At 33.6% G+C, this 26,168-nt stretch overlaps 1 protein-coding gene across 1 annotated transcript in view; it reads left to right on the top strand.

Annotated features, from left to right (window-relative positions):
* The first annotated feature begins 716 nt into the window (after nucleotides 1–716).
* Nucleotides 717–26,168, top strand: part of LOC129224640 (BMP and activin membrane-bound inhibitor homolog) — a 55,589-nt gene continuing 30,137 nt past the window's right edge. The window contains exon 1 of the mRNA XM_054859123.1: nucleotides 717–956. Coding sequence (XP_054715098.1) covers nucleotides 845–956 — 112 coding nt within the window. The 5' untranslated portion in view covers nucleotides 717–844. The remainder of the gene's footprint in view (nucleotides 957–26,168) is intronic.

Here is a 26,168-nt window from a genome sequence, read left to right as displayed (position 1 = left end):
TACACAAAAAAGAAAAAGAAGTTCTTAACTAAACATTAGCACAAAACGAAACTCGCATAAGTAAGCGAAAAAGAAGACGAATAAACTAAACGTTAACACAAAAAGAAACTTGCATAAAAAAGGAAAAAAAGAAATGCTTAACTAAACATAAACACAAAAAGAAACTTTTATAAATAAACAAAAAAGAAAAATAAATGCTGAACTAAACAAAAGCACAAATGAAAAAAAAAAAAAAGCTTAACTAAACATAACCACAAAAGAAACTTGCGAACATAAGCAAAAAAGAAAAAGAAAGCTTAACAAAACAGGTGTAATAAGAAACTTCCATAATAAGCAAAAAAGGAAAAGAAGTTCTTAGCTAAACATAGCACAAAAAGAAACTAGCATAAATAAGCAAGAAAAAAAACTAAATGCTTAACTAAACATAAGCAAAATAATGAAACTTGCATAAATAAGCAAAAAAGAAAATGAAATGGACATTCAAAAAAAAAAAAAAAAACTAATATTTCTTATTCTAAGGCATTTCATCATTCCATCTTCCGCCTCAAGAATCTTCTCCAGTTTCTCGCGCCAAATCTCCCATCACTTGGCGACTACGAGATTCTTCATCCGGTAACCCAACAGCCATTTCCCAAACGCGCGAACTTCATCCGGAATCTTCAGTTCGTTTACGACAGTGACGTTCCAAACATGTGACGCCGGCTCGGAGTCGAACTTCTACGACGATGTGATTTGCTAAATTTCGGAATGGAAGGCTAAAGAATCTTTTTCCTCTTCGAAGGAAATTACAGATGGTGCGAAGGTTTTTCATACTTCTTGTCGTTTTTTTCGGCGTGAGTTATCGATGATGTTTTCCAGTCCGCACGGAATTCAAACCACGAGGTTCCTGTCGGCTTGTTTACAGACTGCTTTGCTGTTGATGTCCGTATTCCATACAGGAATTTCAAGCGTAAAAGGTAAGAATTTTGGTGAGAAAATATTAATTACTGATCAGGAATTAATTTGTCACGAGGCCGGGCCTCTGGGTCCCAAAAATTATGGACCATGTTGAAAGTTATAACAAAATATGATGCTTTTTATTTTGTTTTGATGTTAAAAATCAAGAGAGAATTTTGAGAGAGAGAGCAAAGTTTTAAACCTGAACGAAATGAAACAAGTTTCTTCGAACACTACAAAAGTAAAATAACATGTCTTCAAAGTTTACTCCTTCGTAGGCTTTTTAGACGTCCCCGCTTTGACTGGACAGTCATCACCGGGATTTTGTCAGAAAATCCCGGTGTCCCGACCGGTTTACTTCAAGTTAAATTTGATTACAGGTGACCAAAAAAGTCTAAGAATAACAAAGTATAAAAATAATAATAAAACTGTGAAGGATTATTTAAAATAATAACTATCATTTCTGTACCTCCAGAGGCAGGCTAGCGTTAGTCCAAAAATTGCGAATTTGAGTTTATTGCTGCATTGTATGTAGAATCCTAGTCCACATCGAGCCATGCAAACGTATTTCTAAATAAAAAAAAAAGAGAAAATCCTCTGTAATTATTTACCCGTGTTAGAAGAGCGTGCGTCTTATCCTTTGCATGAGCCGACAAATGTTTTTCCTATGTCCTGTAAAGTAACGATTACATGTGACTCACGTTAATTTGGCTTTGAGGGACATTGTAAGTCACGAGTCAATGTGGAGGTAACATTGGCTCGTGAAATTCATGTCGGATTTGCTTATGAGGATTTTTACTACAAGATTAAAAACAAAGAAGGCTTTCTAAAAAAGTTTTAGCCAATGAAATGAGCACGTGAATATTGCTCAAATTTTTAAAAATCAATCAAAGTTTTTCTTCTTACAAAGTAACTTAAAAATATTAACAAGGAGGAAATAAAATGAATCTGCTTGCGTCATGTTTTATTTATTTCCCACTCCTACACCTGGTTTAGGCTCATAATTAGTAACCATTTATTCATAGCATTAAGAATGAACTTCCCTCTACACCCCTCTAAAACCAACCATGGCATGTATCCTTTTGAATACTAGCTATGCGGGACGGGAGGAGGGGGGAGCATTCCGGTGTCCCGGTTGAACATTTCAGAAATCTGGCAAGCTTACTCTTTAGCCACACTATCTGGTGGGGGGGGGAGGAACTAGGTATTCCGCCTCCAGTTCAGTCACTTCCTATGCCGAGCTGATGACTGCTAATAAGCACGAAACTGCAGTCCTCGGTTGGAATGACTGAGCTGGCGGTGTCTCTTTTATTTTGATAAAATGTACAACTTCTGCAACGACCGTACAAAGAATATTAATTGTATCTCACAAACATGAAGTGTTTTTAAGCAAAACGATCCAATGTAATTTTGTTACAAAGCATTACTTTTTGTTGTAATGAAGATAAATCTGCTTATTCAAAAATTTGTTTTACTTATTTACCCTTATTACTTCTCTTATCCTGATTGCCTTTGATTTCAGTTAGTCCGGATAAACAAGATTGCACTGTACAGTCGAACTTGCTTATAACGAGCGCAAACGGACTGCGATCTCGTTATAACGCAAGTAAAAAGCGAGTTTATAAAAAAAACTAGTGGCACCCGCACGGCTTTGCCCGTAGTAGAAAATTAAAAGGTCTTTTGGTTCGCCTGTATATTTACAAATAACGTATGCTGAATTTCTCGCCAATTGGCTTGTACCCATGTTACGGTTCCACGTTATAATTACTTAGTAATTTACTCGACCTTTTTATGATAATTTTGCTCGGGAAAATGTTCTTAAAATTGGAATAAAAAAAGAACAAAATCGAATTTTCGAAAAATCGCTTCGAGGTGCACACCCCCATGCTACAAACTAATTCCGTGCCAAATTTCTTGAAATTCGGCCGAACGGTCTAAGCGCTATGCGCGTCACAGAGATCCTGACAGACAGGCAGACAGAGATCCGGACAGAGAGATATCCAGACAGAGAAAGATGATAAAAATTCATCATAATTGTTTTTTTTTTTTTTTTTGAGCAATCACGATTGCTCTTTGTTCTCACTTGACTATTTTTGACGTTCCTTTGATTTTTCACACCGCCACCCTCCGCACCATCACCGTCGACGGGCTACTCACGATGCTGCACCTCTAGCGAAAGCCGTCTCCATGTCCTACACACACGAGCATACATACATAATTACACCTACACACACACGCACACACACACAAACACACACACACACACACAAACACATACACACACATACACCTACACACATACACAAACACATACACACATACAAACACTTATACACACGCATACATACAGACACCCACACATACACAACTACCCACACATTCATGCCTGCGCACAGACACAAACACATATACCTACACACATGCACATACCCCCCCCCCAGACACAAACACACATGCCTACACACACATACACATAACCCGTACACACAAACACATACCCCCACACACAAACACACACGCCTACATACACACACTCGTGATTGTCAAAGTGTCAAAATTCAAATTAATTTTTTCTTTTTAATCACTGTTCAGTACCAAATAAGTTGATTATTTCACTTTGAACTGTCTAAAACTGAATGTGTCCTCGCAACGGCTCACACGGGAGTTTCTTGTGTCATTGTTCTTGAGGAATACACATCTATACGCATATATACTTTTTAAATGTTTCTTTACACCACAAATTTAAAAAAGTGCTGTCATCGCTTGTTCTCAAGATTCATAATTTATCAAACTTTGTTGACTTTGGAATGTTAAAGAAAATTTACCAAAAAAGGATAAGCTGAAATGGCAGTTAATAGAAATTTTCCGAACCACAAAAGTATTGCTCGCTTTTTTTCGATTTTTGCTCTTTAAAATCAAGTTATGCTCGTACAGACTTAACATTATACCGGCCAAGTATTTCCGATATCCTCGCTAAATCCGGGTTCTCGTTAAATTAGGGCTCGTTGTAAGTGAGTTCGACTGTACTTGCATATTTGAAGATCTTTTGAATTCTTGAACTGATTTGAAATGTTTTATAAGCAAGTACGCGGTGGAAAAAGCTCTTGGAAATCTTTTTAAGCTGATGACTTAGAGTAGAGTGAATATTCAAAAATCTGCATTTTTCGAAAAACTTAGAGCTTCAAAACTGCAAATCCTCAGCCTTGAAATGAACTTTATGAACAACTAATTTTACAATTACTATTATTCATTTTTGTTTTTGGCAACGATTAAAAAGCGTATACGACAAAGCAACTATAATAAAAGTTAATAAAAGACTTCCTAACTCTGGAACGAGCTGAAAGCAACTAACTGATAAAGAACATTATACGCTGATAAAGAACAGACAGAACTAATTGCACTGATAAAGATCGTTACGTTGAAAACGATTTTTTTTCTGGATGGTTGAATTATATTTACTTACATATTTGAGAGGATCTTTGAATTTTGAAATGATTTTAGATGACAAATAAAAAAAAAAAGACTTTGCAGCGCTTGAAGCAATTGAAACACTAATATCGAACATTATGCACTGATAAAGGAAAAACATTGCGCTTTAAAAACTATTTTCTCCCCTTCAGTGTCTGATTCTATGATTCTATTCACTTGCATATTTGAGGATATTTGCGTTCTCGAATGATTTGAAATGATAGGTAAAAAATGTCCCCCTCCCCCCAGCGCTTGAAAAAATTGAAGGATAGAGAGAGAGATTCCCGTTCCAAATCGTTAAGTATGAATCTTTCGCTGTCTTTCATCACCAAAACCTATTCTGATGACACCGACAGCCGCCCTCCTTTCATTTCCGAATTGATTTCTTCTTCCATTCTATGTCATCCTCAATTTGTCATGTTCAGTTGCTTGCTGGTCCTACGAGTCATTTCTCCTTCTCTCTTTTTTAAAACTTTCAATATTATTCGAGTTCATTGAACTGATATTTATTTATTTCCATGATATTTACTTATTTCCACCCTCACCCTACAACGGGTGATATCATTTGTTCGACCGCCGCTTAATGGAGCCTTTATTTCGAAAATGTATGAAATTTATCAATTCGATATAAATATTTCTTTTCTTTAATGAATGTGATTTCGTTATCTTCCAGAATAGGCCACTTTTTTCTTTCATGATCTTAAGTTATGCTGAAACTTCATTCCATATATTTTTAACGTTACATCAAATTACTCAACTTTTTTACGTCTGCAATTTTTACGTAATTATTGCCACAAAAGTCAAGAAGTCATTTCTGTTCTGTTCGTCTCTCTACATTTCTCTATAAGTGCTGATTAATTTTTACTAAACTTGATGCTAAAGTATTTTCGTATAATGGCAAACTTCATTCGAAGAATTTTTCTAAAGATCTTTTTTTTTTCTTTTTTAAAATTTCGATAAAAGGCCTCATTTTAAAACATGGAAGGGAATTTTTCCTACCTCCCTTTTTTTAAACCTGTAAAAAATCATGCACAATGAAATTTTTTCGATGTTTGTGCAACAATTAAAACGTGTATAATATTTGTTTCTTTTAAATGTGTAATAATACTTGAAATTAAAAACATCCTAACAAAATGTAGTTAGTTCTCGAGTCGGTTTTAATATTACTTTATGTGTACTTTAGCAGGGATGCCCATCCTCCAAGAGTAAGGGCACCCTCTCCTAAATAACACAACCGCCCCCCCCCCCCAGAAAAAGGGAAAAAATGCCCCTCTAAACAACCCTAACTAAAAATTTTAGCGGAACAATCAGCGCCATATTCCCCTCCCCACCCCTTTAGGTAGGAAACTCTGCTTCATAAGAGAAATATTGTTCTGAACATTAAATTGTTGATTTATTAAAAATGTGTTCAAGTTTGCTATTTAATACACTACATATCAAATAAACCATCAATGATTATTTTACTCAAACTAAGAACGTACCAAATTATGTTCCGATCCCCGGAAAAGACTGAAGTTAAAACTTCTCTTTGAAAACCTAATCAAGTTGATTCAATTGGCTTACTTCGGTTGCAATGCATTGCTCTTGTTTTACGACCCTTCTAGTAATTTAAAGACAATTGTGGAAGTAGATTTCGTGTTCCTATTCGCCCTGGAAGTACAAATGTGAGCAAGACCAAGAAAAGTTCTAAGGAAAGAATTTTATTGCAGGAAATTTCGTTCAGAAGATGGATTTCTTTTGGAAGTGAGCACTTCATATAAAAGTCATAGAGTGTACTGTCGTTTAAGATAGCTTTGAGCCACATGGTTTTATTTTCATGTATTTATTTATTTATTATTTATTTTCGTATATTTCACTTCAAAAAAAAGTAGAACAAGAATGGCCAACCCACGGCGCGAGTGAGTGCCATAGTGTGGCCCGTCGGGGTTTTTAGTGACAGACGGAGACATGTTGAGGAGTTTTTAACAATGGGGTTGTTTCCTTCAGTCAAAAATATTACTTTTAGTCACTGAAATTGGTAGAATGAGTAAAAAAATAACATGGACCCAGAAAATATTTTCATTTTCCCAACAGTTATTTTTTAATTAATTTTTTTAAATGTTCCGATTTTGAAAATAAGGCGTGGTCTTTATGACTTCAGAAATGTTGCAATTTGGCGCATCTTCTACCACGTTTCCAAGTTATGATAATCAAGAAGCGAATTAAAATTGCTCTCTACGCTTGCTATCAACCATATCGTTGCCAATACACTTGAGTAAAGATGCGAATTAAATATTTTTTCCCGTGAATGGCAACACTGAATAGCATTTCATCATTTATGATGTCACACGACAGAAACGTAAACAATGAAAGCGCCCCGATTTAAGTAATTTTTTAAAAATATTAAATTTGTACAAATTACTTAAAAAATGGTCAGATCCTATATTTTTAAGCATGCTCTTTCAGAAAAAAAATACTTTTAAAATTTTGGAAACGATCCCATTAAAACAGTTATTAAAACAATTATATACCTCTGAGCCAAAAGTCACATTTTGATAATTTTACAGGAGAGGGGGGAAAACTTCTGGCTCATGCAAAGGATGGGACGCGTGCTCTTTTAACCCTGGTTTTAAAAAAAAAGGATTTTTTTTTAGAAAAGAATTACGTGCATATGGCTCGATGCGGATAGACTTCTACATAGAATGCACTTGAACGGAAAATCGCATTTTTTGGACTTTCGTCGCTCTGGCATTGAGGTACAGAATTGAGAAAAAAATGTAGTTTTCTGGAACTTTGGCAAACCCTGAAAACCATATTCGAAGAAAACCATCAAAATCCTGTTTGTGGTTAACTTATAAGAGTTGATAAATATCATGATTGATTTAATGATGCTGCAGAAATGGGGTTTTGAGATATGTGAAAAAATGCGTTTCGGGTTCAATATTAACTGCTGTTAGGAAAGTAACTGGGAATGTTGGAATTGAACTTTTTTTAGTGTTTTTTTTTTTCAGCGGAAGCCAAATAAGCAAGCTTGTACAGTCAGAGCCTGATTACCGCACAGGCCGCCTGGGCCGGGGGCCCCATCTTCCTAAGGGACCCCAAATTACTTAAATAATTATTCATAGCATTACAACTACACGAAAAATACATGCATTTTTAAAGTAATAATTTTAAAAAAAAAACGATCTTTTAGTTGAAAAAGAATTTACTTAAAGGATAATTTTTATTAATTCCACCAGTAGCGACTTTACCATATCACAAATTATGAGATGCCCCGAAGTGGATTCATGAATGCACATAATAAACGATTTTCATAATTCTTGACAAAGGGGCCCCCAAAAAATCAGTCTTCAAGGAGCCTCGAAATTATTATGGGCCTAGGTCCTCACTTTTAGTTAGTCGGGCCTTGTGTGCAGTAAAGCTAACGTACAATAGGCGACTAAAATGCATAAAGGAAAAGAAAAGGGATTCATTTGCAGTTACTGCCCTTTACCTGCCCACGGCAGTATAGTAGCTTTATCTGGAAATATCGTTAGGTGTAGATAACATAAGCCAGGAGATTAGGTGATACAAAATACATTGAATTTTGAAAATTTTTGTCATCAACAATTTTCCAAATTTTTACGATTTGGCCGTTTGATATTGTTATTGGTTCGTATCTACATAATATTTTTGTGAACAAATATTTCCTATTATGAATATGATAAAATGAAAATAAACGGTATTTTGATCGATCTTGAATGTTAAAATTAATCGCCTCGGCAATCGCCCTAGCTCACGGACTTTCGGCGATCGCAGACCACGCCAGTCTACCCATGGCAATCGATTTTTAAAAAACTATCTAAATATGTCATATGTGTTAAGTCCAAAATCACTTCCTTTAACGGGTGCGTTAAACTGAGGTTTACAATGTCGCAAATTAACTCCATCTGCGCTCTGTTTAGTAACAGATGTCATATCAACGTCCTGAACTTGGTAACTGATACCTACAGGTTCCTGAAACGTGTCCAGTGGATTATGACAGTGCGGTTCTATTTCCGTCTAATTACCATGTTGAATCACGTACTGCGATTTGTTTAAACGTACATCAGTGGAGTGGGAATAAATTCATATTTCAACCAAGAAAATTCTTCCAGAACTAAACAATCTTCCTTTTTACCATCATCAATTTTCTTCTCAATATAAAATTATTTCAAATGGTCTGAACAGTAAATGAATATTTAGACATAATTTCATTTTTGGAAATTCATAATGTCTTTCAAAACTGAGCCTTTGCTACAGGACTAAGAGGTCGCCCGCAAATGACGTCAAGCTTTTGAGGTGTGGGGGGTCTGTGAAAATGTCGCTTTTTATGACGGGGCGGAAGGGGTAACAAGAAGTGTGATGTCACACTTTTTTTTACTTCAATTGGCTTATGCAGAACAGAGGGGGAGGAAAACAAAGGGTTTCCAAAGGGAAAGGAGGGGGTCAAAAACGTTGGGGAAAAAAGTGTGACACCATTTATGGACAGCCCCTAAAATACCATACATCCCATTTAGAACGGGACAATTTCTTTTCAAGTAGCCTGTCCGAACATTTCCTTAAATTTTTTTGCGCAGAAATTTCCCGTTTTCTCAATTTTAGATACAAAATTCTGAAAGCCAAATAAAAATTGTATTTCTAACTGTTGTCTAAAATGTTTTTTCCTTTGTGTGTGTGTGGAGGGGAGGGGGGAGCAGGCCAATTGAGAGTCCACCAGAGATGATTATCTCTGGTGGACTCTCTATCTCATAGCTAAAGTGATTGCTTATTTTTTCCCGCAAAACGAGACATTTAAATTTCTTAACAGTTTATATCATTTCGCGTTTTCTAAATTAATTTCTCGACAATAATTTGTGTATTTAAATAATAAATAAAAATAAATAAATTAATGCTTCTTTATAATTGAAATATTTTGGAATTATCACATGAAAATACAGAATTTTTTGTTATGCTTTTCTGAAAAGCTGAATTGGATATTGGACTGATTTCGCGGTAAAAAAGTCGGAGTGGAAGGTTCTAAAATTTCCGGAGTCACAGTCGGAGTCGGAGTCGATCATTTACCTTCCGACTCTGTAGTCCTGTCCACAACCCTACAGAAGCGTTCCCAATTTAAATTTCTGGGAAGGCGGCTATTAACAAAATCTGTTGGATCAAAGCCAGCAACGTCTTAAATGGTAAAACCAACGCTATAAACGTACTGATTTGCAAAAACATTAAGTTCACGCTCCTTCATAGTTACAGTAAATCCCTTTTTCGAAGCAGAAAAAGATTTATGCTTTCCGCGCTAAGCATGTAAATTTGCGCTTTCATTATTATTCTAAACTGTGTTTTGTTTTCTGCACAAAGGTAAACGTTTTAATTGAGCAACATTTTGCCTAAATTTCTGACCCGAAATATTACACGATTTGCAGAAAGTTCCTACTATGAATAATAAAAATTTTCATATTGCTTCTTCCTTTTTTGATCAATCAAGATAATTTATTGTTATCACTTTAGCTAAAGCCTGATGTTTTTCAAAACCTTCGTGATTGGTAGCGCAGAGTGGTGAATGAAATGTATTCTCTGGAGTTCAATTCATCGTCTGCCTTTTTCGCATACATAAATTTTTATTGGTTCTCTTCAAGATTTATTAATTATTATTTTTCTTTTTCGCAGCAGATAAATCTCATCTTTTTTTCTTTTGAATTGATCGCTTTGTTTTCTTCGCATTTTCTTTTAGATTAGACACTAATACAGTCAACATTCGATATATCGAAGCCTTATAACTCGAGTGTTGCTTTATCTCAACATTTTTATTGAGTCTCAACTTCTTAAGAAGGCTGTAAGAACTCCTCCTAACTCGAATTGACAAAAGCATTTTAGCCGTATCCTTGGGGCTTCGAGTTATTGAGAGTTGACTGCGCTTTATTATTGTTGTTATTTATTTATTAATTAATTTTTTTTTAATTTTTACCATCATGTTCATGTAATCTATCGGAACTTTTGACAAGATAAAATTTCCTAACAAGAAATGATTTTCGAGACAGTGGATGTCTGTTTAAAAAATTAATTTCGTATGAAACGGTTTTAGGATTGCAATCTATAATGATAAAACTGAAACTTCAAGTTTGTTTTTCTACAAATGGGTAAATTACGACAGTCAGGGGCGCCCTGATGGGAGGTCACCGCGACCTCCAAACAATTTTCTTTTATCTGATGACTCGGCAAAAATATCATCATTCGGCGAAATTATCTTTATTCGATGAAATTTGGAGTTTCTTTCGGCAAAATTATCATTGTGCAAAATTTGGATCTCAATGGGGCTAAATTATCATCATTGTGCAAAATTTGGATCTCAATGGGGCTAAATTATCATCATTGTGCAAAATTTGTTCAATTTGGCAAAATTATCATCATTCTGCAAAATTTGGAGTTAATTCGGCAAATTAGAAATTTCTGCCTTCTCAAAAATTTTTGAGTTCGTGCGCCCCTGACGACAGTTGTCTTAGACAGGAATTATTTTCCAATATCCTGCAACCAAAAACACAAAGCTTCTTTATTAAGCAATGCTTTAAGAAAACAGCGTAAAGCACACAGGGTTAAACCCATACAAGAACTTCACTTTTCTTTTTTACCCCCCTCCCCTCGCAAACATGCGGTGCAATATTCAAGCTTTCGGTGCACGCTTTGCTGAACTAGGGAATTACCATAAGCAAAAAGAAGGCTCCCTCAATCTATCTCCAAAGACACGACCCCCTTCCCCAACCCTGAGGGCGGGACTCAAGGGATCAAGGTGCATTTTACAAGGGATGAATTATGTAGAAAGACGGGATCCCCGCAGCAAACGAAGCGGGGAAGAGAATGCGGCAGAAGGCTCGTTTCGAACAGCGTTTCTTGCTAGAAAGATTCGAAGATAGTCGTTCCAAAAACGCTTCCTGTGGGTTTAAGGAAAATGGTTTTTCGTGGCATCTTTCCGCCGCAATACAATCATGGTCTATCTCTATATTTTTTCGGTTATTATGTAGATATTCATGCATTTTTTATTTATATTATTGATCAGTGAAGTGAGCTTATTTTTGTGGGAGAATATTCGCGAAGAAGGGTTGTAGAAATGAGGTACTCTTGAGAAAATTATCTGTTGAGTAAAGAATGCGGATTTTTATCATATTTGTTGAGTAGCAGCAGTTAATGCTCAAGCCAAGGCATGATTATTGAAAAAATTCGGAAAACTTGAGCTTCCCCTCAAAATGTTCAGGGGGGGGGGCAAAGTTCACTAAAAAAGCGATTAAAATTTGGTCTAAATAAATTTTTAAAGCTTTTAAATTTTTACTTTTCCAAAAAGGGAAGTATTGTATTCGCGAAAAAATTTTCACTCAAAATTCGGCCTTAAATTCCATGTTGTTTTTCTTTTCAACCCGACAACACGCGGATAAGTGCCTAAGAACGTAAACACCCGAAATATCCATTTTGACATTACCCGAGTTAAGTACAACAACTTTTCTCGTGACGTACGTATGTGCGTATGCGCGGATGTATGTCGCATAACTCAAGTACGGTATGTCCTAGAAAATTGAAATTTGGTACGTAGACTCTTAGTGGGGTCTAGTTGTGCACCTCTCCTTTTGGTTGCATTCGGGTGTTTCTAAAGGGGTCTTTTGCCCCTTTTTTGGGGGAAATCATAGTTAATTTCGATGTAAACTCAAGTGGTGGTATAATTTGGCGGACACTTGGTGATATATCGCCAGTCTTTTGGTCGGCGAGTTTTGTCGCCAACTTGGCGACAACTTTGGCGATTTTTTTTAAAAATCTGGCTTTAATTTGGCCATTGTTGGTGATATTTAGAGAGTAAACTATTGAATCACATTAAAATTGCCAATTATGGGGAAATGACATTGAATTGGAGTAAAAGGAAGTCATGTGATGCACACATCAGCTCGTTTTTTACTGGAAAGCGGGTCATTACTAAAGGAAATACACTAGTTTCGCGACTTTCTGTTATCAAAAAGAAACCGCTTGAATATTTAAACTTGCATCTTGAGACAGGGGCACCCCGATGGGAGGTTACTGTGATCTCACGAAAATTTCCTTATTCGGTAAATTTTATCTGAGGATTCGGCAAAAATATCATCATCTTCAAAAGTTGGAGTTCTGTTCGGCAAAATTATCCTTTGGCGAAATTTGGAGTTCCATTCGGCAAATTGAGAATTTCCACGCTCCCAAAAATTGACGTTCGGGACGCCTGGATGATAAGTCTCATTCGTCAGCATAACTGTGGAATTGTAATGCAACCATACATAATGTAGAAAATTTCTGTGCGTCATTGTATAGAGGGGGAGGGAGATAAAGGATGCTTGAACCTGAATTTTAAAAGGTCTTTCTAAGAATTTTTATGCAAGTGATCTTTTGTTTCAATGTGTGTAAAATTTAAAAAAAAAAAAGAAATTACCAAACAAAAAGAAAATGGACCCAAATGAGACTGAGGTTAATTTTGCATCGCAAGATTTGTTGCAGATCTCCTTTGAGTATTTTCTAAGAAAAAATGTGTACTGAAATATTCCCGAAGTACAATGTCCCGGATAATCATTATCATACGTTTTTTTTTTTTTTTTCATCTTCACATACTTGATTGGGTATATCAACAGTTTTGTGGGAGAAATATTGAGCATGTAAAACTCTCTGCATGTTAAAAAAAAAAAGAAAAACCCTTTTTAGGCAGATGCATTCATTGTAGTGGAAAAAAAAAATGCTGCACTCTAGTCCTATTCGAAAGAAGTTTGTGTTTCAAGCAGGAAGATTTTTATAGTTCAAATTGTGGGGAATTTTGAGTTATCTTTTCAAAATATTATATGTATCTGTATAGTTAGCTAAATGTTTAGATGGATGTGGCTAAATTATTTAGATGAACATTTTCTACTAACAGTGCTAAAATTATGATCTATTAAAAAGACATTCACATGTAACCAAAATATTTAACACTATCATTCCCCGAGCAAATTACTTACTGTTCATCAAACTAGATTGAAAAGATGAGTAAAAGTTATGTGTTGTACAAATATTTAGTTCTTGTAAAAAATTCGTTAGTTGAATGTGAAAACAAAAAAGTTGCATCAATTTATTTGAGGAAAAAAAACGGTTTTACAGGTAGGCAGCATATTACATTTAATGCTACTTGCAAATAGCTTGTGCATTCAAAGAAAATCAAGTTAAAATTATATTTTTGTATTGGCAACTGCTTTTATTGAGACTGGTTCAATTTGATTTTACCGATTTCTTTGACTCATATGGAAAAGTAATAGAAATCTTCTTTCATATCTTCTCCATTTCGAGAACTCTAGGTGCATTCTAGAATTATTAGTCCATTATTGTTAGCTTATTCAATCAATCAAGTCGTATTCCCGATTGAGCTAATCCACGCAATTTCACTGCACATCCTACGCAATCCGTTTAAGTCACGACGTCCTGCTAGCCGGCTACCTGGAATCAATATGGTGATTAGTCGCGAATGTACGCGGCTGTCATCTATTCCAGGACACGCTTCAGGTACTAGAATGCCAGTAACCCTGTCTAAGTGTTATTATTGCGGGGGATTCAAGCGTTTTGGATGTGGACGGCGATACTCTCTGGACGAACAACTGGGTGACAATTTGTCCGCCATCAAAGTAAACTTGTTAAACAAGATGAGAAGTGTGGTGATAATGATGCTAAAAGCATTCTGTTATGCGATCTAATACAATTCAGTGCTGGGATCAGCGTTTTGTAGATGTTTGCATATTCTCAAAAGCGTCAACTCGTCATTGAATGAACCTGAACGTATAATAGTAATGCTAGAAAATCACTTTTTATGACACAAACATGTAAAGAGCACATAACTTTCTTATCCTAATTTCAAACCATGGGTCGCATTCAAATTAAGACATCATAAGTTTTCTAAAAACATTTCATGATAAAGTTTGACTAAAGTGCTTTTTCTAGCTCACATAAACTTATTTTTCATTTGAGTGGAGCACATACAGATAATGTATAAATCAGGAGCGGATACAATTGAGGGTGATTGGGGTTATGGCCTCCCTAAACCGTGGACAATGTTATCCTTTGCCATAGTGTTTAAACACTTTATGAACAAAATGTAAGCGGTTTCAAGTGCCTTTTCAACTCATTTTTACTTCCTTTTACTAAAAAGGAAGTATTGTATTCGCAAAAAAAATTTTCACCCAAAAATCGGCCTTAATTTCCATTTTGCTCACCCCCCAAATGAATGTTGAGATTTTTCTTTTTTCGACCCGACCACACGTACATATGAACCTAAGAACGTATAGACGCCCAAAATATCCATTTTGAAGTTTCCCGAGTTAATTACGAGTTTTCTCGTGACTTCTGTATGTACGTGTGTATGTGTGTATGTATGTCGTATAACTCAAGAACGGTATGCCCTAGAAAGTTGAAATTTGGTACTTAGACTCTTAAAAAGTCTAGTTATGCACCTCCTTTTTTGGTTGCATTCGGATGTTTCTAAAGGAGTCTTTTGCACCTTTTTGGGGGAATTCATTGTTAATTTCGATGCAAACTCAAGTGGTGTTATAATTTGGTGGACACTTGGCGATATATTGCCAGTCTTTTGGTCGCCAACTTGACGACAAATTTGGCGATTTTTTTAAAATCTGGTTTCAATGTGGCCATTGTTGGTGATATTTAAAGAGTTAGAGAGAGAATCACATTAAAATTGCAATAATAGGGAAATAACATTAAATTGGTGTAAAAGGATGCACACATCAGCTTGTTTTTTTAAATTAGATACTTGAAATAGTACCTTTCAAAGCTCGTGAAAAAAATTAGCAACGTTTATGCTATATTAGACCTTATTCTTGGCCGATTTAGTGATTTTTTTTGACGCGCCAGGAAGTTTCAGAAATTTTTCGTGTCCAAAATCGTAGGCTTGTTTATGGTGGGCGGGTCAGTCATCAGCATGACACCTGTCCCCCTAACATGGTAGTATTTATCCACCTCTGGTATAAATAGTTTTGTAATTTTTATGCAGTTATTGTAACTTGACGGTATTGTAACTTAAAAATTATTTCCAATAAGTTTATGATGACTTTCATAACATCGAAACATTTCTTAATACAAAATGTATCTTGGGCTGTCAAATTTGGTTCCTAATTGCGTCTCTTTTTTTTTTTTTTTTGCTATTCATGAAGTATCTGCCCTGCCTCCCTACCTGCCAATCTGCCTCCTCGCCCCCTATTCCGAAAGCTCAACAGCAGGTGTGTTCGTGCGCACTCCCCTTTCAAAGGGCTGTGAAAAATATTTTTGGGGGATAGCATATGAAAGTAGATTGAAGCAAATGTTTTTGGAGACTTCTGAACTAATTTATTAAAATATTAATTCATAAATTTTTATAAAATAAATCTCGCTTGGCATGAAAATAAATAACAAAATAAATATCCTAAAATCAAATTTAAGAAAAAAAATGAATAAACAAAATCTATCCTACTAAAAAAGTAAATGGCGGAAATTCTGTGTCGACTGATCGTATCATTTATTCCTGGTTTTCTTTCCCCTCCTCTTTTAGCATCAGCATAAAAGAAATTTTACAGCGAGCGTTCACATATAAAAGTGCTAAAACGGATTCATAAAGTAAACTTAAAAAATAATCAAAAATACAGTATGTGGGTCAACGTTCCCACATTTAAGAGGATTAAATTCGACTGTAAGGTTTCCCATCAAATTTACATTGCTAAGCTATTTTTTGCTTGGTCAACTGCTTCCTTATTCTCTTTCTTTTTTCTTTTCTTTATATATATATATATATATATATATATATATATATATATATATATATATATATATATATATATATATATATATATATACCGGTGTGGTAACCGGTTGATCATAGAACGCTGCGGTTAGTAACCGGTTACTTACTGGTCGACCGGTGAGGTTCGTCGAACGCAAGGCTTATAATGCGTAATTTTCTTGGCAGTGAGGTTCGTCGAACGCAAGGCTTATAATGCGTAATTTTCTTGGCAATGCAATAAACGAAATCCCGTCACTTATTCGTCGTTTATTGCATTGCCAAGAAAATTACGCATTATAAGCCTTGCGTTCGACGAACCTCACCGGTCAACCAGTAAATAACCGGTTACTAACCGCAGCGTTCTATGATCAACCGGTTACCGCACCGGTTACCATTCCAAGCTGTTGATTGGTTGATTGGAGCACATGATCATTAGCTGTCACGAGATTAACTAACCGGTCGTGATCGTCGAACGTAAGCAAAGAGCAACGTAACAAAATATTTTAATCATGTATACATTCTACAAATTCGCGCATATGCTTTTGAAAGAATCCAAGTTGTAGTTCAAAAAACTCGCAATAACGCCTGTATCTGTATTGTAACATATATGAAAGAATGAATAAAAACAATGCATAAATAACTTTTTTTTTTTTTTGAAAAAAAAATGATCAACTGAATTGACAAGAAGTTTTAATTTTAGTGAATTATTTTCACCAAAAAAATATTTTAAAGCTTTACCTTACAAAGAAGGTTTTCTTTATCTGTGGTTGCACCATCAAAATTGCCTCTACTGTTGCAAAACCTCATGAACCACACATTAAAATTTCACTGAACACATCTTCAGGTACGAAATGCAAATTCAAAGAGATGAATTTTAGTTGAACATACATAAATTCACTTTATAACTTGCAATAACTTATGTTTAAATTTTAGAACATAATTAGCAAGTTTGCTTACGTAATACACTTCTTCATTAAGAAATCTGCATTCCGTCAATGACGCTGGAATCATCTCGCTTCAACTCTACGCTAACTTAAAGTTATTTACTTAAAGATTAGTTAGACCTAACTCCACTCTGCTGCCGAGAATTCTCGTAAAACCCTTTGCAAGGAACGATTTGAAACAACTTCATTAGACTTAACCAGAACACAGGGTGTGTTTGACATAGGTTGATTACAAATAGAAACATTTACTTAGCTGTTTAAAAAAGTTTGAGAATTGCTTTAATACTCGTAGATTTTAAATATGACTACGCCGTTGGTTGATGAGAGTTAGCCAATTGCATTCCGCTGTAATGTTGAAGGAAAGCAAACTAATGGAAATGCATGAACTGAAAGGAGGTCTAATAGATGAATGTCAAAATGGGGTTGAGCTTAATGGATATGTTATAATGATTTCGATGGTAATACCCACTGAAGCATAATCCCAAGTTTGCTAGTAAACGTGTTTGATGTTTACAACGTTATATAATTCAAATTTCAATGTGAAAAACAAAAGAAAATTGAATACATTAATCTTTAAGTTTCTTGTCTTTTACACAGTGAAATATAAATATGTTTACAAATATAATACATTCCTAAACATAATACGTATTTGCTACACAAAGGGACAAAACCCACTGTGACGAAATGATAATAGATAAAATGTCGAATTTTATTTTCACCATTGTACAAGGTTCGCCGATACATATCATGTGATACATATCACGACATATGTCTGATATTTATTTGGAAACATCATGATATTGATATTTTCGATTGTTATTTAAAAAGAACGACATTTGCAATATAAAAAGCAAACTTATTAATCATATTAATAATGCTCGTTTATTGTGAAAAATAACCAAATGTAATGTACTGTAACTGCATAGCATTTTAATATATTGTAAATAATATCACTTTCCTTCGTTGTTTTGTATTCATAAAATTATTAGTAGCGTAACAATTTTATTTAAAACTAGCATTCCCGTACCCGGCATTGCTCGCGTAATGGAATTAGCAGGGGTTAACAGTGCTTGGTGCACCTAGTTTCGAAAATCTTCTATAATAATTACTTATTACCTATAACTTTTTCTAATTTGGGGAGGATCCCGGGGACCCTAGACTCCTTATATATATATGCCCTTGTCCTTAACCGATCTTTAACTGTTATTAACGATCCTTTTAAAGTATTGATTATATTTGCAAACCCAGGTCATCCACATTTTATTGTTATAACTATGTTTAAGCTAGAACTTCTTTGTATACAACATTTTTAGTTTTTTTTCTGTTGCTAAAATTATTAAACTGCTTGATGAACTGGCTTTGGAGCAAGCTACATAACATTGGTCGTGTGAAAAAAAGTCTTCTCTTAAATCGATCCCTGCTACTTTTAATGTCTGTCCTTGTGACTTATTAATGGTTATTGCAAAGCAAACTTTAACAGGAAACTGCACTCTTCTAAATTCAAAAGGATAGTCCGCCTGTGATGATGTTCTTAAAAACTTCGTTTCTAGTTTTGAAAAAATAAAAGCAAAAGACAGAAACATTAAGATTTGACTTGAGAAAAGCCTCGAAGAATCACGTGAGAAACAAAAACAATATCAAATTTATAGTTCGCTATCGACCAAAAGTTGAGATGAAGTACTGAATAATGATTTGAATGTAGGAAAGCCTTCGAAAATAAGGGATTTGAATTTCAATGACAGGTTTTTAATTTCGCAGAAATTAAGGGGTTTTAATTAATTTCTCCCGAAGTAATTGAGATTTCGAAAAATCCTTTCTTAGTGGTTACTTTTGTAATCATGCGGACATGCCTTCCAAATTTCAAGTCTGAAGCTTCAGTGGTTTCGGCTGTGCGTTGATATATATATATATGTATATATATATGTTATCTCAGGACATTGATTTTTATATATTAAGATTTTATTTAAAATAGATTAAAAATGTCTTTTTTTTTTTTTTTGGAACCCTTTCTTAATACTTTATAAATCTACAAAAGTAACGCATCATTTTATTTTATTTTTCATCGCCATCTGCAAAAAATAAACAAACAATTCACATTGTTACTGTTTTTCGAAAAATTACGGTTAAAAAAAAAATCTGATTTTTAAATTACCATTATCAAGCGCGTATACTTCACACGGATCAACTAGTTATTTTTATTTTTTCGTAAAAATCGTTTTTTAAGTTTAAAGAAAAGTATTTTTTTTTTGGTGAGTCATGAAGATTTTATGAAATTAATGATTCATTAAATAACGAAGAATAAAATCCTGTAATTTCATTTCCTCATAAGTAGAGCTTTCTATAGGGGAAATAGCATTTGAAATCTATAACCTGTATCTGAAAAAAATACCACGCGTAAATGACCTAGGAGTAAATAAAAAATCAAAGAAGCAAGTTTCTGTGAGATTAAACATGATTAATTATAAATAACCTAGAATCAAATCTTGTAAATTAATTTCCTCATATTTATAGCTGTGTACGATAAATAAAAGTAAAATCAAAATAATGCATTTTTAAGCATAGAAAGTAGTTTGCAGTATCTACAAATGAATCACAAGTCTGATGTATATTACACAAATTTTAAGATCAAAAGATCAACATATAATTTGTTTTAACATGAAAAAAAAATTATAGTTTATGTATTAATTTCACCTAATCTATCAGTGAGTTATACAAATAGCGCAAATATGCTTTAAGAAAATTGTTTTTTACTGTAGACATTTCTCCTGGTTTAAGGTATTTAGGTATACAATTTAATTATTTAAGAGAAATTTAGTTAAAAGCTTCTAATAAAAAGACAAGTTTTGAAGGCTTTTTCTAATCGTAATGTATTTCTTATGTTTGACAGTAGAAATCGAAATATTGAAAATATTCTTGTAACACATTTCAATAAATAAAAGCTTTGTCATAAAAACTAATGTTTATTGATACTTCTACAATTAGGACTGGGGACTTTTATTTATTATATTGGAATCAAAAAGGTTCTTTGAAAGCTGAAACTTGGCATTAAGATTTATTATAAGAGCTCAAAGTTACACGGATATTTTCAGTTGTCAAAATTTCATGATTTTTTTTCTTGCTCTTACTGCATAGTCTATCAAGGATGCCAAAAAATGGGCAAGAATTAGTCATTTTATGCCTACTCTAAGTGCTCTTCCACTGTTTAAACTTTTTTTGGCTTTTAAATAGTCTACTTACATTACGGATTGTTTCGATGATACATGAGTTATCTCTATAAATTTTAATTTATCTAGAAAATTAGGTAGCAAAATGAAGTTTTGGCTGATATCTGCTTTTTGGGCAATTTTGAACTGCCAAAAAGAAATGAAAGAAAAATAAATAAATAAATATCGCAATAATAAAGTACCTAAATTTTTTTCTATGTAATTTTTAATAAGTTTAATTAGTCTGTATACTGTATACTAATGTATCTAATATGATTGAAAAAAAAATAATAGATTTTCTTTCTAAGTAAACTTAAATTACATTGAAAAAGAAAAAATTGCAAATTTCTTAATTGGTAATTTATCTCTAAACCTTTGCTGGTTACTTTGCATTAATTAAATATAAAATTTCAGAAAAAAATTATAAAATTCACGGAAACGTTCAGGGGGAAACGATTCTGTTTTTCAAAAAAAAAACTTTTTCAAGAAAACCACATGTTTTTTTTTTTTTTTAATTCACTTGGTTAAAACAGTGGTTTTAAACAACTCTGAGAAGTGCAATTTAGTTTTATAAGTGGTAGTTTGATTTTCCCCTGCAATTTTGTTTATACTGTGTTTGTGCATGTATCCTTAATTTTTCAAAAACAATTTTTTTACTCATCAATTTGAAACTGCTGCAAGGCAGATTTCCTCCTTTAAATTTGCTCTAACCCTTACGAAGTGGTAATTAAATAAATATTAGAAAATTTCAAAAAAACTTTAAACTTTTTCACAAATTTAAAGCGAGGTATGGTTTAGATCGAATTTACGCTACTCCTATGTTTAAAAATAAAACATTAACTCTTCATTACGGTTTAACCCAACATAACTTTCTACTACATGTTAGTTATAGAAGAAAGTTAAAAGGAGTAGTGGAAGTAACATAAAAAAAATCAATGATGATATTGTCATAAAAAAAGCATATAAAGAAGTGAAAGGTTATCTGAAACAATTTATCTGTGTCGAATCAGCGTGCAAACTCGTTTACTTCATAGTTTGTTATTATGGGCTTGCCTGCCCTTGTTAAAGGATTTCTTCCTGTAGGGGACTCGCCCCTAGACCCTATTGTCCATCCATCAGAGTCCCTACCTGACCTCCTAAACACCGGCTGACCCCAGCACAAAGGCCCTGCAGCTGTACCTATTGGTGGAGGGGATGCCTAGTTGACAAATACTTACAAGCTCTGCAGGGTTTGTGGAGGGATACAATGAATTCATGGACTAAAAATGAAGATGTCTGTGTACCTTTTTGTGAAGTACAGGAGTTTGAAGTGCTCTGTATTTCTTGTCTAGCATTTCAAGCTCTCTTTATGGAGTTAAGCCCATAAGAGCATAACACTCGAGTTTGTACTAAACATAAGGCAGAACTTATTTCTTCGTCGTTAGAGAATGGAGAAATATGTAACATTTTAAAGTTGAATTATTCTGACGTTTTGTAAATTATGCATAAGTTATTTTAGAGTATCTGTTTAGTTTTCCATTTCTAAAATAATTAAATGAAAATTTTATGTAAGATTTTGTTCACCCAAAAAATGATTCCAGTTCTCCTTATTGCCAGGTCACCACATGATAGTGTAATAATGAAAAAATATGCACATAATTAGCAATCGAAAGAGCATTGTAAAGCATGTTTCTAGACGCATAAATTATTTGCCCTCGTGTCCCCGATACCAAAAATATGTCTTAAAATTTGTCAAATTTTTAAGAAAAGTCGTGAAATTTAGCGAGTGTAAGTGATTTTTAATTCTGTTCTGTTACTGTATCGAGTATTTGGTTGACTACCCCGTAGTCTCGTGGTTAGCCACGTTCTAAAAAAAAGACTTTTCTAATGCTCGTCAAATAATAAGTAATTTTATATCGAACAGTATTGAGATGAAATGACAATTTGACTGTGTTCAGTACAAATTTCGTTTCCAACTTTTATTTCTTTCAAAGAAAAGTTTAAATTTTTTACCTGAACTTTTTTATTGAAAGGAATGAGTTTGAATATTCATTCTTTCTAAAACGTTGATTTTAATTCAGGAATTTCTAAAACAAGTTTCACTAATTCAGTCAGCCAATGTGTCAATAGTTTATGTTTCAATATTGACTTTTCAAGAAAAAACTTTCAAAGCTGACAACCGTAGTTTAATCGTTGTTCTTAACAAATCTTGTATCAAGAAGCGAATAATTTGATTTTTTTATGGTCCATGTTCGGAAATTAGTCAACATTTCAGAGGTAAAGAATTAAGAAATATTCCTTCTACAATTACCTTAGATAAAATTATTCCAATGAGTATCACACTTGTGATTATTCTTTCTATTACTCATTATGCTCAATTTTTATGCTTTACCAATGGTTCAAGGGGCCGATATTTTATTAGATAAATTTAATTTAAAGTATTGGTACTACATTTTGTACTACCTCTAACCAAATATTTAATTCGTTTGTGCTATTAAGTGGTAAGATAAAAGTTATGAAGATTTCAAGTCTGCAGAATTCTTTTTTAAACACTGCAGTAAATATTTTTGTGAGTGTTGTGATGGTGGATACAAGTGTATGGTCTTTATTCTCTATGCTAAAATTTAACATTTACTTATTGATAGACAACATACCTTCTGTAACCTCACAAAATAATTACACAGATAAAATTACAGTATTCAATCACGAACAATTCATTGAAGAGTTGAGAAATTTTTATTCATGTTAGCCGAGAATTTTCACTTTACTTGTGCGTATTATGCGTGAATTTTTTAATGAGATTAAACAGCAAACTACAGTGCTGGCCAAATTATTAGACTAAGACTGTTTTAAAAGCAAATTCTTTATTGATTACATAACTATAGGCACATTAACGAACAGTGAACTAATTATCTAATGTTTAGTATGCATTCCCTTGTTCTTGGTGAGCATTTTAAGTCTTTTTGGCATACTTTTCACAAGATTTACACCATTTCTTGACTTTTTAAAAAAGGAGGTAAAAAATTGTTTATACTCACTATTATATATACTCACAATACACATACTCACTAATTACCTAAAACTAACTTTAAATATAACAGAACACACTAATAAAAAGAACTAGTGAACTGTTTAAGCTGATTGAGGTTATGTTCCTGGTAAGTGGATAAACAAAGAACATAAACAAAGCAGACAGTGATGCCGCCTGCAAACATTAAATTATGCTAAAATAACGTAATAATCAGTGTGCAGTATGTACTGTACTTTAATAGAAAAATAAATAAATATTTTAGAACAAATAGTGTACAAAAAAAAAATTCTTTAGTCTAATAATTTGGCCAGCACTGTAACCTTAACGAACAAAATGCTCGTTTTAACTGTGATTTCGTATTAAACATGGTCGTATTCAGAAAATTCAACTCGCAACTATGTTTAAATTCTGAGTGAAATTAAAAATGGTAGCGACTAACATGTGTGTGTAGGTTTTTATTTTTTTACATCGTAGAAATTTAATGTATTGAAAAATAAATAACTAAATAAATAAAAATTGAATGAAATGGAATCAGAAATTCCTCCTTAATCAAAATTTTCACTTGCTTCGGAACAAAGCTGTTTGAAAATATGGTTTATGTTTATCTAAAGACGCGACCGCATGTAAGAAAAGCTTCGTTAAATTTCTTTCCAAAATGATCGTCAAGTTTCATCTTCCTTTTGGCGAATTTGGCGACCATGTCATGAATGGAAATAAGTGTCCCATCGTTTCTGTCAGCCCACACATGTGACCCCCTGGCGATAACCATCGAGCAGACGACGTTCTTAAATTTCTCTTGGAAGATTGAATTTCTCATCCTCTGCAAAATGCTGCGCGTCAGAAGCTGAACGATAGTCTATGAAAGAAAACTTTACACTGGTGGGTAACCGCCGGATTTTTTCCTCACTGTTGGAATGGCACTGGAGTTATTTATTCCGCCTGCCAAAAGACTGCGGGACCCCTGAGTTGGGGTCAAGACTATCTTGAGGAGTTGTACTTTCTAGAGCTTAGAAGAAAATAGTTTTGTTTTTCTTCCCCTAGCTTTTTTTCTCCCCCTTTTTTCCTCATCTGAAAACGCGGTGTAAAGCTTCCTTTCGTTTTTCTGAAAAAAATTTGCAGTGTAAAAAAAATCTTGCAGTGAAAATTTTCTTTCAATGCGGCTAAAATTTGCAGTGAAAATTTTCTTAAAATGCTGCTCAAGTTTTTGATGATTTCGTAGTTTGCAGAGCAATTTTAGTGTTAAACTGAGAACTAACTTCCCGGCTTTCAAAATTGACTTTCTTTAACCGTTAAATGAAAAATTAATATCAGATTTATGCTGTTTTTCACTTGATTTTTTTCTATTATTAAAGCCATCTTGAAGAGCTTGGCAAAAAGAGGGGAAGACTTTCTAAAGCTTATTAGAAAATGGTTTTGTTTCTTCCCTTCGTTTTATTTTCTCCCCCTTTTTCGTCATCTGAAAGTGCAGTAAATAGCTTCCTTTTTATTTTTCTTGCAAACACAATTTGCAGTGCAAAAAATTAGTGAACATTTTCTTCAAACGCGGCTCAAATTGTTGATGATTTGGTAATTCGCAGCGAAATTGTAGTGTAGAACTTAGAATTAATTGCGCGGTCTTCAAAATGACCTTTTTTTTCATTAGATAAAAAATTAATATCCGAATTATGTTGATTTTTACTTGTTTTTTTTTTCTGTTTGGAAAGCAATCTTGAAGAGTTTGAAAGAGGGGGAAGACTTTAAAACATAGAAGGAAATAGTTTTGTTTATTCTTTTAACATTTTTTTCTCATCCCTTTTCCTCATCTGATAATAAAGAGCAAAGCATTTTTTTTTTCTAAATTGAATTTACTGTGCGAAATATTTGTAAAAAAATTTCTTTATCAGCGGCTCAGTTAAATTTTTAATGATTACGATATTCACAACTCATTCATAGTCTGGAATTGAGGCAGTGAAGAGCAAAGGGATGTAAGTAGACTCTTTTAAGTTTTGGGTAAATCGCCTACAAAGTTTGCCTATCAAATGTAGGACATGGTTTTTTACATCCAATTTAAACTTTTCAACTATAGCAAAATATCCTTCAGATCTGTTTCTGCAAAAATGCTTTAAATAAATACTTTGCTCCCCTACTAATATTTTTTTATTTTTAATTTCTAAAAAAAAGTAATGGGCAGAAAATAAAAAAAAATGTAAAAAACTATATTTTACTTCAAAATCATCTTTTAAGCAATAAATTAAAGTTTTTTTTTGGTAAAATGGTTTAGTTTTTTTTTTCTTGTTTTGAAATAAAGCTTATAAATAATTAGAGCTGTCATGTGCACGACAAAATGCCCTCCTTTTCCTTAGAATGGCCATATTTAACTACAAGTATAATGATATTTTTGATCATAGTACCTTCAATTTCCCATTCTATGGAACTTAATATTACAGCTTTAATTAAATTTTCTATTCCTCACTTAATAGTTAAAAAAAAAAGTGTAAGATGCCCTCTCCGCCCCCTCCCTAAGAAAAACTTTTTCTAAAATAATACAGAGACCTTATACAACCCTACGATTCTATGTAAACAAACCTTGAAGAAGAGCTGGATAATCATTGAAATTCTTCTTCGGCTTCTAAAGATTAGTTTGAAAATTTACGCCCGGGACCTGATGATGTGGCTGAATATTAAGTAGCTATTCAATATTCTTCTAAATACTTTGTTTGTATTTCGGAGATTTTTATTTTATCTAATATGTGAACTCTTCTCTCTTATCCAGTAACCATGGGTTGCACGGGGCTTGTTATGCTAATCTTAATGAAATGCAGTCACCTGAAATTTGTAAAATTGGTTCGATC

This window comes from Uloborus diversus, chromosome 6, assembly GCF_026930045.1.
Source record: "Uloborus diversus isolate 005 chromosome 6, Udiv.v.3.1, whole genome shotgun sequence".
Taxonomy (NCBI): Eukaryota; Metazoa; Arthropoda; class Arachnida; order Araneae; family Uloboridae; genus Uloborus; species Uloborus diversus.
Note: the sequence above shows the minus strand (reverse complement) of the source record. Positions and strands in the feature narration are given on the sequence as shown.